Here is a 12,556-nt window from a genome sequence, read left to right as displayed (position 1 = left end):
CCTCGCAACGAAACGGGAAGCGGGTTTCTTTTTTTTGGTTTTGCTTCTGTTTTTTTTTTTGGTTTGGCCCGCAGCGCGGATTCGTCGGTATTTGGGGCGGGGAAACTGGTCTTTCGGGTACTCACTTTCTTCCTCCACCTCGGCCGCCGCCCGGTTCTCGATCTCGGAGGTGCTCTTCTGGCGGCGGAGCAGCTTCTGCTTGACCTGGCACTTCGGTAGCTGCGATGCACAGTCGGCGTGCACGTTCACCTTGCATATCCGGCACCGGAGGCCCTGCCGCGTGTGTCCTGTGGGGACGAAAAACCCGGAAGCGAGCGGATAATTCGATTAATCATAGCTGCAGACGCAGGTGCAGACCGGTCCACCGGTTCCCCCCTGGGAGGGCTGGCAGGAATGAGGAATCAATTAAAAATGCTTTCGTTTGTTAAATAATTACGTTAAAATGACACCTGTAGACAGGACACAATCGACCGTCGAGCCGTTGAGACCTTCCCGTGCCCGGTCCGGGGGAAGGGAAGGGGCGAGGGGTAAGACATGGGCCCATTTTGGGTGCGAGTTTATGTGTCAGGTGCATCAGGTGCAGCACCGTCGGGTTCGTTTCAGCCAACACACACACAAACACACACACACACACGAAACGGGAGGGAGTGTTCCTCAAAAGAAAAATGCAAAACTCATAATGGCACACGAGTTCATCATGCCGGCATGTTCGGCTCGGCTGCACACGGATGGAGTTGATGTGTTGTTCATGGCTAACCGCACCGGAGCATTTGACACAGTGCCAGCACCAGGTTGCACCGAAAAAAAGGGTTTGTCCCGTACCATCCTATGTTGTATTGCTCCTGTATATGTATTGAAGCACCGACCGGTGCCCCGCTCCTACATTCGATGGACGAGTCCTTTGCCTTTGGACGGGTTTGGAAATAATGGGTCCCAAACTCCCAACACGGACCACGGGGCGTGTTCACCACTACTCTCCTCGCAACAATCCTTCCTTGCCCTCTTGAGACCCCCCCCTTCCCACCGCTCACCCCTTTACCTTCGTTCATAATTTATTCACCACAATCGGCCGGTGCAGCACATCCACGCCGGATCAATTCAACAGTGCTGTCCATAATTTGGAAATTAAATTATAATACGCTTTGCCGGGTATTATACCCAAACCGGGGAGGATGGATTCTAGAGGACACTGCGGGGGGGCATACGGGCACGGTTATGCCATGGCCTCGGCACGTCAAAAAATGTCTCTTTTCGAACGTGGCACTTGTTCAAGCGGTGTGTCGAGTAGGAAATGATTGCGGACAAATTGAGCCAGATACCTTTTTCGGGCTGGAAATTGTTTGGTTTTGCCACCGGCCAACAGTATTTTTTCCACGATTCCAATTCATTGCCATTGGCATTGCCAATTCGTAGAACTTATTTCTTTATTTTGTTTAGTAGGTCTTTCCGAGTCGCCTCTTTATCAACTCAACTTTATCAACAAAATATCAAAGCATACAGTTAGAGGATTTATATTTTTAATTTTTATATTATGTTTAGCATAATTTTTATCTGGAATTTTATTTATGTTGGTGTCTTATTTCTTGATATCTTTTATTTGGTTAATAATTTATCATTCAGAACATATTTTGCTTGTTCTAAAAATAGTGGTTGAAGTTTCAAACCATGGAAATATATTTTATAATCTGTTATGAAAGGAATGTCCCATTTTGCTAGCTACTACTGGCCTTATTACAGTTTTAGCTTTGAGGTAAATTTTCCTACGGTTCGAGAATTTCTTATTATACAAACTTGAATACAGATACTGAAAAATGTTATGCAAAACATGATCTAAAAAATAAAATTTTTATCTATTTTCTTTCTTTCTCGAAGATGAACATCTGTGAAAGGTTCCGTTTCGAACTACATGTCTTTCTAATGAGATTTGAATAATATAAAACTATAAATTAATCTGTCAAAAAGAAAAAGAAAAAAATAAAAAAAAATGTTTCCTCAAACATAAAACCATCATCACCAGTTATTGGAAACATGCAACTTTGTTGGAATTAGATAGGGCAACGCAGTTGCTCTATTGGATCGAAATGTGATTTATTGGACTTATGCTGCAGTTCTGCTGTTCTCGGAACAATCCCGCTTCTGTTAAATAATGTTCCCAGCCAATCCTCGGAAACCAACTCAATATGTTCTGTGATCGGTGTGCAACGATGGAGTGCACCTTAAGAGCTCGAGAGGTTTGTTGGTCCTTGTCAAGGCACGTTTTGTCCATCTAAAATCAGGTGCAGTGTTTAGTTGTCAAGCACTAACAGTCAAACAACAAAAAAGCATATTGAAGTGCAATGTAAACACACTTAAGCCATCCCTCAGCAGAAGCGACATGATACTGCCCAAAAATAGCCACGCTCGTGGATGCTAGCGTGAAGTGAATTATTTAACGGCCGAGAGCATGACTCGGCGGGCATCTTTTGCAACTGCCATTCTTCATAAATGTAACATAGAACCTGCTGCCCGGAGGAGCGGCAACAACCGAACCGAACCGTGCCGTGGCGGTGACTTACCCGCTCCCGCTTGCCCGGGGAGGATTCGGAGGGGAGGATGATTGAGATCCGCATCTATTATTCAAAGATCCGAAAAAACGGCACGCGGCACACGGAAAACGACTTTCGGCATAATAGGCCCGGAAAATGGGGCGATCTATTTCGAACCCGGGGCGGGGTTTTGGGCAGTTGGGGGAGCGTTGCCGGGAGGGTAGAGCAAAAAAAACCACACAAAAAGTGGCCCAATCAGCCCACTATGGTCCGAACTCGTACGGTGAAGTTTTTCACCGAGGATAAGTTTCACGGCAATTTAGGAGCGCTTTGTTTCCCGGTGCCTTCGGTGGATCGATCAAGGAAAAACCCTGAAGGCTGGCGCTTGTGCTTCGAAGGAGAGAGAGAGAGAGAGAGAGGTAGAGGAAGAGGGAGAGGGGGTGGGTGAGCTACGTACCTCGGAGGACTTGCGAGCACACGTCGCACGGCGTGATCTTCTTGTAGGTGTACTCCTGCAGGTTGTGATTATCGGTGCCATCGAAGCGGATTTGTGCGCCGTTGCCGCTCTTCCTGCAAGGACCGTAGTAAAGAATCGATATTAGAAACGCTGGCAGTAGTGCGCCCGTGTTCTGCCGCCAACCCCTTCAAGCCGGCCAGTATCACGTGCAGGTAGACACTCATGTTCGCCTAGGTTAGGGTAATGGGGAGCGGTACTACTGACCACGGTGAGAGATCGATCCCGACCGATATGACGATTGTACGCCTACCGGCGAAGGGAAAGCTTTTCCCCGGCACAGTGCAATACCGTTTAGCGGATCGTGGCAACAATGCCCGCGGGGCAGGCATAGCAAGGGGGAAGCTCACTAGTTAGTTTGCAACTGTACAGTTGGTGATGGAACAGGCGTCCATCGCGGGGAAAATGGAGAGCATTTCACATATCCTACATAAAGCAATAAACCTAGCAAAACTTGCGGCGGAGTTTAAAATATGTTTCACTGCAGATCTTTAGTTTTTAGTTTTCAGTGGAAAATTTGCGGGCAAAAAAGCGGAGGTTATAGATATGGGGTGGGATATTCCAATTTAAATTTAAATTACACACAAAAGATGTATTTATTTTCAAAACTTATTTCATGAAAAACAAGCCATATGTCCCGAAAAGAAAACATAACGAAAATATGGAAGCGGTATGTGCAGCAAATGGAAATAAATCAGTTTAAAAACGTATCCAATCGAATGCATAATTGAGTGAGCGAATGGAGATGCTAAGATATATGGTGAATCATCTAAAGTAGATAATGGCTATAGCGATAGACAGAGAAGCGTCCCTACGCAATGCTAATATGCCTATCGGGAAGTATTGACTATTGGTTTTCGGTTTGATTATCTGGTGAAACGACTACACGAACGAAGACTCTACAGCATGAACGCTTTAAACGGTTGGATCGTCCTTGACAGGCACGATTGCCAAGACACAATCCACGACGTTCTCGGCCCAACGCTCGGATTCAACCCCGAGAAACGGGGGCGGGTTGGGGAGAAAGGGGTTGCAGCTACGGTTTTTAAGATAAGTATATTATACACAAGTTCGACACGAATAGTCTCGCACGAGAGCAATATGCTGAGCACACACTACACAACAGCAAAACGAAATATTATAGGTACGATATATGTAGTTGCATAGTTATGCGGTACGGGTTTGTTTTTTCACGGTCGTTACCTCAAAGTCAACACCGTTGACACTGCGTGGTACATTTGATTGGTTTTGGTACTAATGTGGGTTTACCGATTGGCAAAAGTTAACGGAAGGCAATAAAGAAATCAAATGAAAGATGTTTTTGTTAACGGTTTAAAGATACAACGTCTATGCACAAGTTTGTGTCATTCAGGATTTGGTGAATGAAATACAGTTTTTTGAAGACAGAACACGCTAGCTTTAAAGTTGTTTGGGTGGGATAAGGTAATGTTAGGTGGATTGATGAGGTATAGTTGGTTTCTCTACAAAACGTTTTAGAACGAATGTCATTTGACAAAACATAAAACAATGGCAGGAAATGTAAGAATGTTTTGGAAGGATGATTGTGAGCTAGAAATAACATTTTTGTGATTGACTTTCAGCGGTGAACAAGTTGAGTCGGCTATTAAAGTAAACTTGATTCCTATTGATCGAACCGAAAATTATTTACATGGGATGACCCTTCCAAAGCCTATCTGTACAAAATATACATAAATACACCAAAATTTCTTTGTAATTACAATTCTTTTAAAATTCTTTAAAAAAAAAAGCGAATACAGCTAATACAGCATTTAACTGACGCTCTAATGTATGTCAATCTATATAAATTGGAACTAGAGCACAATGTCAGGCCTCATCAAAAGGCTGCCAAAAGATTTGGAATTTCTCAAAAGATTCTCAAAATATAATAATTGATGGCTCGTTTCTTATTTTAAGTCGAAACGTGCATGAATATACATCAATATTAAAAAATAAGCATAAAAATTGAATAAGAAATAAATGGATGAAATTTGAAAACTTTTCATTTTGTCTAATCCTGGTTTGACTGCAATTAATTCAGCCTTAATAAATGTAAAGAACGCAGAGAGTTAAAACTTGAACCTTGAGTTTGTTTTTCAAAGTGAAAGTGAGTTTAAGTTGTTCGAAAGTACCTAGTACAAGCAGCAGAACTCAGTTCTCTTAATGATCTAAAACAAAACTGTACTAAACGTAATCACTTGCACATCGGCCGTGGGTCAGTTGGGACAGTTTGCGCTTCGAGAAACACCGGACGCACAGAAGCCGAAATAATTTTTCCCGGGTAACAAAATAACAAAACAATCTCTCCGAACGCAATAACGATGGCTGCGCATTTGTGTCTACCCGGCGGGTCGCTTTCGCCCCGCGGAAAACAAAAGCAAGTGCAAGTCACTGGGGCAAATGTTTTCGCCTGGTTTACCGTTCATTCGACGCGCAAACGGTAGCGCATAATGGCGGCGCAAAAATGGCGAAACAAATCGTGCCAATAGACGCCACACCGTTGCCGTGCTGATTAAAAGCTGGAAGCAAACAGTTAATTCACCTGCGCGGTAAGGGACGGCCAGGCTCCGGGAAGGGCCGGGCAAATGGATGACACAGGATCCTCCTCCAGGATCCGACACCGACGTTATTGTGCTCGTTAGTTTTGCCCGCTTCCTCCCAAGCCAACCTCCCTCTCACACGCGGTAAAATAGGGATGAAAAAAAGCGGCACGGGACTCAAAACATCGCCCCTTTTGTGCCCGCGGTATCATCTTTGATGAAGGCTGGAATGATGGTGCCCTGCAGACAGCAGTCGCACGCTTGTAAGGACCGTCCGCGGCACACTAGAAAACCGTTGGCGCACCCGGCACCTCCGGTTGGGGCCGCCCGGAATGGGCCTCCTTCGCCTAATGGACGGTTCCCGGTAATGAACATGAACCTTGGTTGAATGGAGCTGAACGATTCACTGGATTAGGGAATGGGATGGGGGTGGCAAGGAGTGAAGGGGTTCCAAGGTCTACGGATACATTTAAAGTGAGAGCGGTTCGGTTTGAAAGGGTTCAACGATGGTAGTGGTGGAGAGACAGGGGGAGGAAAATGGAAAAGTCATCAAGCGACAAGGCCTGGCGAGGCCAGGATGATGGCAAGGATGGCTGAGAGATGATGAACAGGAAAGGATGAACGAGTAAAACGCTAAAACGCGAAGCGTGAACGATACGTGAGAAGAAAAGGCTTGAAACTTAAGATACAGCACAAGGAGATGCGGGAAGTTAAAAAGTAGTAAGTGAAAAAAAGACAAAAAAGTAATGGAAGTCGAGAAGAAATGGAGGAAGGGTCGTGTTTCGGCAGTAGAAGCAAAACTTTGCTTCTGGAAAGCGATTGAAATAAAGCGCAACACAAAACAACGAAAGAGAAAAAAAAATTAGTAGACGAACTGGAACAAACGAAGGAGATAAAACACAGACACACACACACACACTCCTCCCATTTTGTGTGTCAAAAAGAGAGAAAGAGAGAGAGGTAAAGGGGGAGGAAAAATAAAGGGTAGAAAATACACCATAGAGACTAAGAGGTACGGTTTCCACTTACCTATCGTTCGCCGAACCAGCCGGTTTTAGGCTTCGGAACGCTTTTAGCCACTTAGTCTTCATTGAGGAAGAGCTAGAAGAAGACATTTTACGTTCACCGCGAGGTGAACCGGGTTCTATTCTACCCAAAAACAACTCTTTCTGCAACGAGAATACGCAAAGTAGAGAAAGGGAAAAAGGGAAAAAAGAGGAAGAGAGAAGAGAGAAACAGTGAAATACGACAGACTATTCTAGGTAGTATATATTATTGCTTTCTTTTCTGTTTCGGTTATTTTTTTTTGATTGTGTGTATTTTGTTCGCCTTTCTATGTTTGTTTCTATGGAACGAATCCCGGCGATCGGTGCTAATGTGGCGGTTGATCGGGTGGATTGAACCCGGCCAGCACTACTGGTTTGTTTCTAGTGTCTTTTTTTGTTTGTTTGTTTGTTGGTTTTGTTTTCTATGAGAATACCATCAGGCTACACGGCTATGGCTCTTACACTCTATAGCGCTATCTAAAGATAAAAACTCGGTTCCGAAAGTGATGCAAAACGTATCCGCTAGGCTAACGGGTGCTAGTTCTAGGGAAAAATGGTTGAAAAGTAGTAGCAGTAGTAGTAGAAGTATAACAAGTACTATCAGCGTAAGTGGCAGTAGCAAACAGTAATATAGGTAAACATGGCTAAGAGTAAATAAAACTATGTTTCAGAAGACATAACGAGTATCAGCTATCGAGCAAGTGGGGGGAAACAAGAAAACCGAATGGACGTCGAATGGCTTGAGGGGCGAAAATATAAATAAAAAGAATGAGAGAAGAAAAGAAGGAGAAACCGAAAAAAAAACCTCCGACTCGCTCGATCGATAGAGCTGAAGTGAAAAGTCCAAAGTCCAAAATGGGAAAACCATTTGCGGCAAAGGAAACGTGAAGCGAATGTGTACATGTTATTGCCAAGAAATGGATTGCATCCAATCACGAGTGTGAAGTGGGCTTGCACACGGGCAGGCAGCCGGGCAGGAAGAGTCAACCAACAGAGCGAATCCAGAGCTACTAGCGCTTGTGTATATTCAGGTCAAGAGCCGCTGCTGGTGCTGGTCCCGATCTGCTGCTACTGCTGCTGTTGCTGCTTGGTGCCGCCATATTGCAACGCCATGCACTCGACGATCGTGTATGGGAGTATGTTTTCCTTCGTTGTCCAGCACCCTTCACCCCCCAAACAAACCCCTCTCCACGGCTGGCTGTGACGAGCTTTCATGCGTGATGCTCTTCAACGTGAATGCTCCAATAAATCGTCCCAACCCTCACCAAAAGCAACCGTACCCTGGGAGCTCATCATTGCCACGGGGTCAACGTTTACAAACAAGCTCGCAAGGAGGAGACCAAGGAAAGGGAGGGGGTGGAGGGCAGAGGCTAAAACAAATTTTTGCCCCAATCGTCCCGTTTCACTTCCAAGGACACACTGCTGCTAGAGCGCTCGACTCACGAACAGGCGGCCGTGGGCGTTCGCTCGACTTTTATCGCTCGTGTCGTCTTGCCTTTGGTTTTTCCCAGCAGCTCAAGAGGGTTGGATGCTGGAAGGGAGGTTTTTTCTGCTGTTTTTTTTTACTACCATCCTTCCAAAAGCGAGATGGCCACGAGCAAACGATATACCATCATAGAAAGGCACACACACGCACACACATGGGCAGCGTATCTGGATGGAAAATGGGCGACCCTTTGAATGCAGATCGACCTTGCCGTGGTTGACCGCAAAAGAACTTTTTTTCTTTCGCAAACCAAACCCCTTCCCCACCCTCCAACCCCACACCCATTTAGTTCTATTCATCCACCCCCTCTCACCCACGAATGGGCTGGGCGCGCTTTGTGTAGTATCGCTAACGAATCCGGCACTTGTGAGTTCTTAATGCCTCCGCCTCCCGTCGTCAACTGGCCGCAAATTGGTTTGGGATTCTCGGAGATTGCGAGCCTTAAAAGTTCAAGTCGGGAACCTTTTAAGTCGGCCCTCGAAACTGGCACAACCTACCCCCAAGAGGGAACGGGAAGAGGAAAGTATCTCTTTGTGTGTATGTGGTTGTTCGGGTTGGGAATGTTTTCATCTGGTCAGGTGCTAGAGCACACACGCCGCACACACGGCGACTCTTCAGAAACTTGAGCCTTTCTCGGCTGAAGCCTGTTGCTAGCGGACGGATCACACAGTGTGCGAATCCTTGAGGAAGCGGGCCTCCGGAAATGACACTTACGTCCGTCCGGCTGAAAGCTTTCATCAGCCCGGCGTGATCGTGGTGCTTCGGCAAACTCGAAAGTGATTGTCACTCGATGGAGAGGGGTTTTTCACCCCGAGAGGCCGTGTTAATTATATTGATTTGTCGTCTGAAAGGAGCGGAGGTCGTGGCACGGGATCAGTGTTGATGCGAGCCGAGCTCTTTGGAGTGCGAATGAGTGTGTGCTGACTGGCAGAAGTGCCATTGCCGCATGGGATAATCACAAGACGAACGTGACAGCCCACGCGAGCCGGCAGAGCAAAGGAAGCTCGAGAAGCTGAGCATAATACAAGCTACTTCGCGAGAAGACTAAGTACATGGTTAACGAACTTAATGCGTTACAACTTCGTATGCAATTATGGTTTAAGTTAGTTTGCGTGTATTACGTCAATCACAGGCGAATCATCGACTCGAGGAATGAAATTGGCTTCAGTTTGCAAGTCATGTTAAATAGAATACTGTCGATAAGATTATCGTTTCCCCACCTCTTTCATCCTCAAACGTTCCATAGGACGGAAAATTAATTACGATCAAACTGAATGTGAGTGGTAAAATGAAGTGGTAGAAAATTCTTTGCCACAGTTGCAGGTTTGCGTCATGTGAGTATAGTTGAAGCTGTACTATTGGGAGTATAAAATGATCATAATTCCTCTTCTGTTTGCTAAACATACTACAACTTCAACTGTTGATATTGACTTCAATCCGTTTCACAAATAACTACAAATAAATTAAAATTATAAAAATAAACTATATAGATTTGACACGAAATGAAAATTATTTGAGCTTTTTCAATTTGATTTCAATGCTTTTCTACATTTGTTTTGCGCCTTATAATAATTGTCAATTTCTGTTGTTGAAGCTTGTATTATTTTTCTGTCGAAAAGAGAAATAATTTTATTACGTCCACTGCATCTTGAACTTCAATATCAACCAAAGTGAGTAAACAATACAATTGGCTTTACTTCTAATTATTTGGACGTGGTTGTAAGAATGCGAAAGTTCATGCTTTTTATTTATTACTTTCTCTAGTATCAACATACAAAAAGTTGTGAAATATTTTTATCAACTTTATCGATATAAACGAAAATGTAATAAATATAAACAGTCCTCCATTCTATACGCGCTTTAAAAAAAAGTTTATTTAAGAACACTGTTTAAGTTACATTCAGCAGATTTAACACAACTTCAACATTGGCGATCTTTAACAACACCCCGGCAAAAATCACCCTATTTTCTTAATGTTCATTTTCCCAGCAGCACAAAATTTTGCTAGCATAAACTTTTCTTGTATTTCCCACGATGCCTTGCGTTGGGGGAGAAGTCCCGTTGGCAGGTTCATCAAACTGCAATTCATAATTGCTTTATCCGGAGAATATCCTGATGGATCAATCGACTAAAACCAATTACATTTTCGCAAAACCGAACCGGCCCCCAGGACCGCCACCCCGCCCGGAGTTAATCGGAAGGAAATTTTTGTGCTCCGACAAGACCACACTGGACGTCATCGTCAGCGACATAATCGAAGAATCGAAGTACGGCCGAAGTACGGAATGTGGCAAAGCGGTCCCGACAGGACCGTTATATAAGCGTCGGCGAGCCGAGTGCGATTGATTTTCTTGAGATGACAGTAAGCGCTCGGTGTATTCTTCCACTGAATAGCGCCCGGCTGCGGTTGTTGGCTTGAATCTTGGCGGATTTCGATGGCTTTGGCAAATATAAATACCATCAGCGATTTTGACAGCAGCTCGTGCGCGAAACATGTTTCTCACATTACGCCGACCTGGTTTACGGCCGTTTAACTGAGAAGGAACTTTTGTTGAGTTTTATTACATCTGACAGGCTTAACATTTCACGTTAGCCCGTAACACGTGTAACAGCGCTTTGGATCTTCGTGCGGCGTGCTGGAAGCTTTTGCATTCTTTCACACACAGTTTGCTCGTCGGTGGTAGTCGCTTTCAGCGTGACAACAGATTCCTCGGCAGATGATAAAATCAACTTTCGCGACGGCTTGCGCTCGATCCGCTCGCTCGGATATTGTCGTAATCACATTGTCTACCAGCTATTAGGTGGAATTGGTTAAAAGCTTTCCACTTTTTCCGCACCGCCCGACAATTAGACCGGTAGGCGTACGGATGGCGTTTGTTTTAAGCGAACAGAATAACCCAATTACTGCGCCTCGGGCGGTGTGCGGGCGGGCGCAGTGGCCCGTGAAAGGGATCTGAAAATTGTCTTTTAAAATAGCTCTTCAATTGAGCTTGACCTAAATCGTCCATCCAATTTCGTGACGGTTTTCATTTATGGTCTCGGTAATTACAAATAAAAAGCCCCCGGGAAGCCCGCTTTTAAGGAATATTAGGGAAAGCTTCTCAATGTTTCTGAGTGACAAAATAGCGACTGATACGTTAGTGATAAAAGATTATATTTAAGAAAATAAAATTTGTTTGCAAATGAAAGTTGATTAAACTGAAAGAGTACCGTATTTTCTTAGACCTTATTTGGTTTTTCTGCTGCAATCGAGATTGGAATACATTCGCTAACGATATGCAACGGGAAGCACATTTATTCGATTGTATAAATTCCACACAGTCAGAAACGAAACGAGCTCGAATATTACTCAAAGAGAAAAATATCATGTCCACCTTGTTTAAATTTGGAGACCAAATTTTGTGTTTCAGTTTCCTAACGTGTGGTAAGCACAAGTTGAATTTGATGCTGGTTTTTTAACCCAGCTAAAATAGCAACTATCTTTTACCCCACATTTAGTTTTCCGATTAGTTTTCAACCGTAGCATACAGTCACCGAGATGCAGGATTGGCACGCGAGGAAAACTCTACTGGCAAACGAAACTACGCAGAATGAAACGAAAAATGTGTCACAAACAAAAAACTCGATGCAAAAATCCCATGCGGAAGCGTTATCGCACTGCGAACGCAAATCAAAGTTTTGGCTCTGCCAGCAGCGGTCTGGTGTTTTGGTTGGAGAATTCTGGATATGTGTGTTTGTGTTTGCGCTTATCCTTGTCGAATTCGTTTTAGTTCGCTTCTGCTTGGCAAAAGTCACCGTTTGCAACCGATTTTTATCACAGTTTGCACCTGCGCTGGCCTCTCCGAGCTTTCCCACCCCCCACCGGAAGTGACCGGAACGTGCAGAAAGTGGACGCTACGCTAATCAATCGTTATGCAAGAGCGAATGTTCTATGAATAAGTCAAGGTACCAAATAACGCAAGCAAGGTTGGGAAAATAACGGGAAACGGACCGGATTTATGCTTTGGCCCCCGAACGAGACCGTAAATCAAATCGGGAAAGCGAAACTCATTCGATTAACGACATCCGAAGTGAGAAAAATAAAATCCAAATCTGTACGTTACCGGAACAAGTTCATGTCAGTTCCGAAAAAAAGTAAATCTAAAACAAAATACAATAAATAAAAACGAATGCAACGGACTACAATGATTCGTAAGAAAAAAACCTAGCGGAGAAGAAAACAAGGAAACGAAAAGAAAAGAAAACGGAAGCAATGAAAGTGGCAACCGAACTAAGGAAAACTAATTTACCAGTCCGCAAGTGCTGAAGTGCATCTCGCAATCGTAAGATGCTAGGAGCGTGAAACAATCGCATAGTGCGCGTGAGGGCAGCACGGCGGAAACGGGCGGCTAATGGTGGCAGGGAAACCCCGAGACTACGCTCGGGAA

The 12,556-nt window shown here is 44.5% G+C and overlaps 1 protein-coding gene across 1 annotated transcript in view; it reads right to left on the bottom strand.

Annotated features, from left to right (window-relative positions):
• LOC131294315 (uncharacterized) overlaps nucleotides 1-12,556 on the bottom strand; it is a 50,366-nt gene that overhangs the window by 13,801 nt on the left and 24,009 nt on the right. Inside the window, 3 exon segments of the mRNA XM_058322362.1 lie at nucleotides 126-287; nucleotides 2,983-3,095; nucleotides 6,627-6,766. Of these exon segments, the coding sequence (XP_058178345.1) occupies nucleotides 126-287; nucleotides 2,983-3,095; nucleotides 6,627-6,766 (415 nt within the window).

The sequence above is a fragment of the Anopheles ziemanni genome, chromosome 2, assembly GCF_943734765.1.
Source record: "Anopheles ziemanni chromosome 2, idAnoZiCoDA_A2_x.2, whole genome shotgun sequence".
Taxonomy (NCBI): Eukaryota; Metazoa; Arthropoda; class Insecta; order Diptera; family Culicidae; genus Anopheles; species Anopheles ziemanni.
Note: the sequence above shows the minus strand (reverse complement) of the source record. Positions and strands in the feature narration are given on the sequence as shown.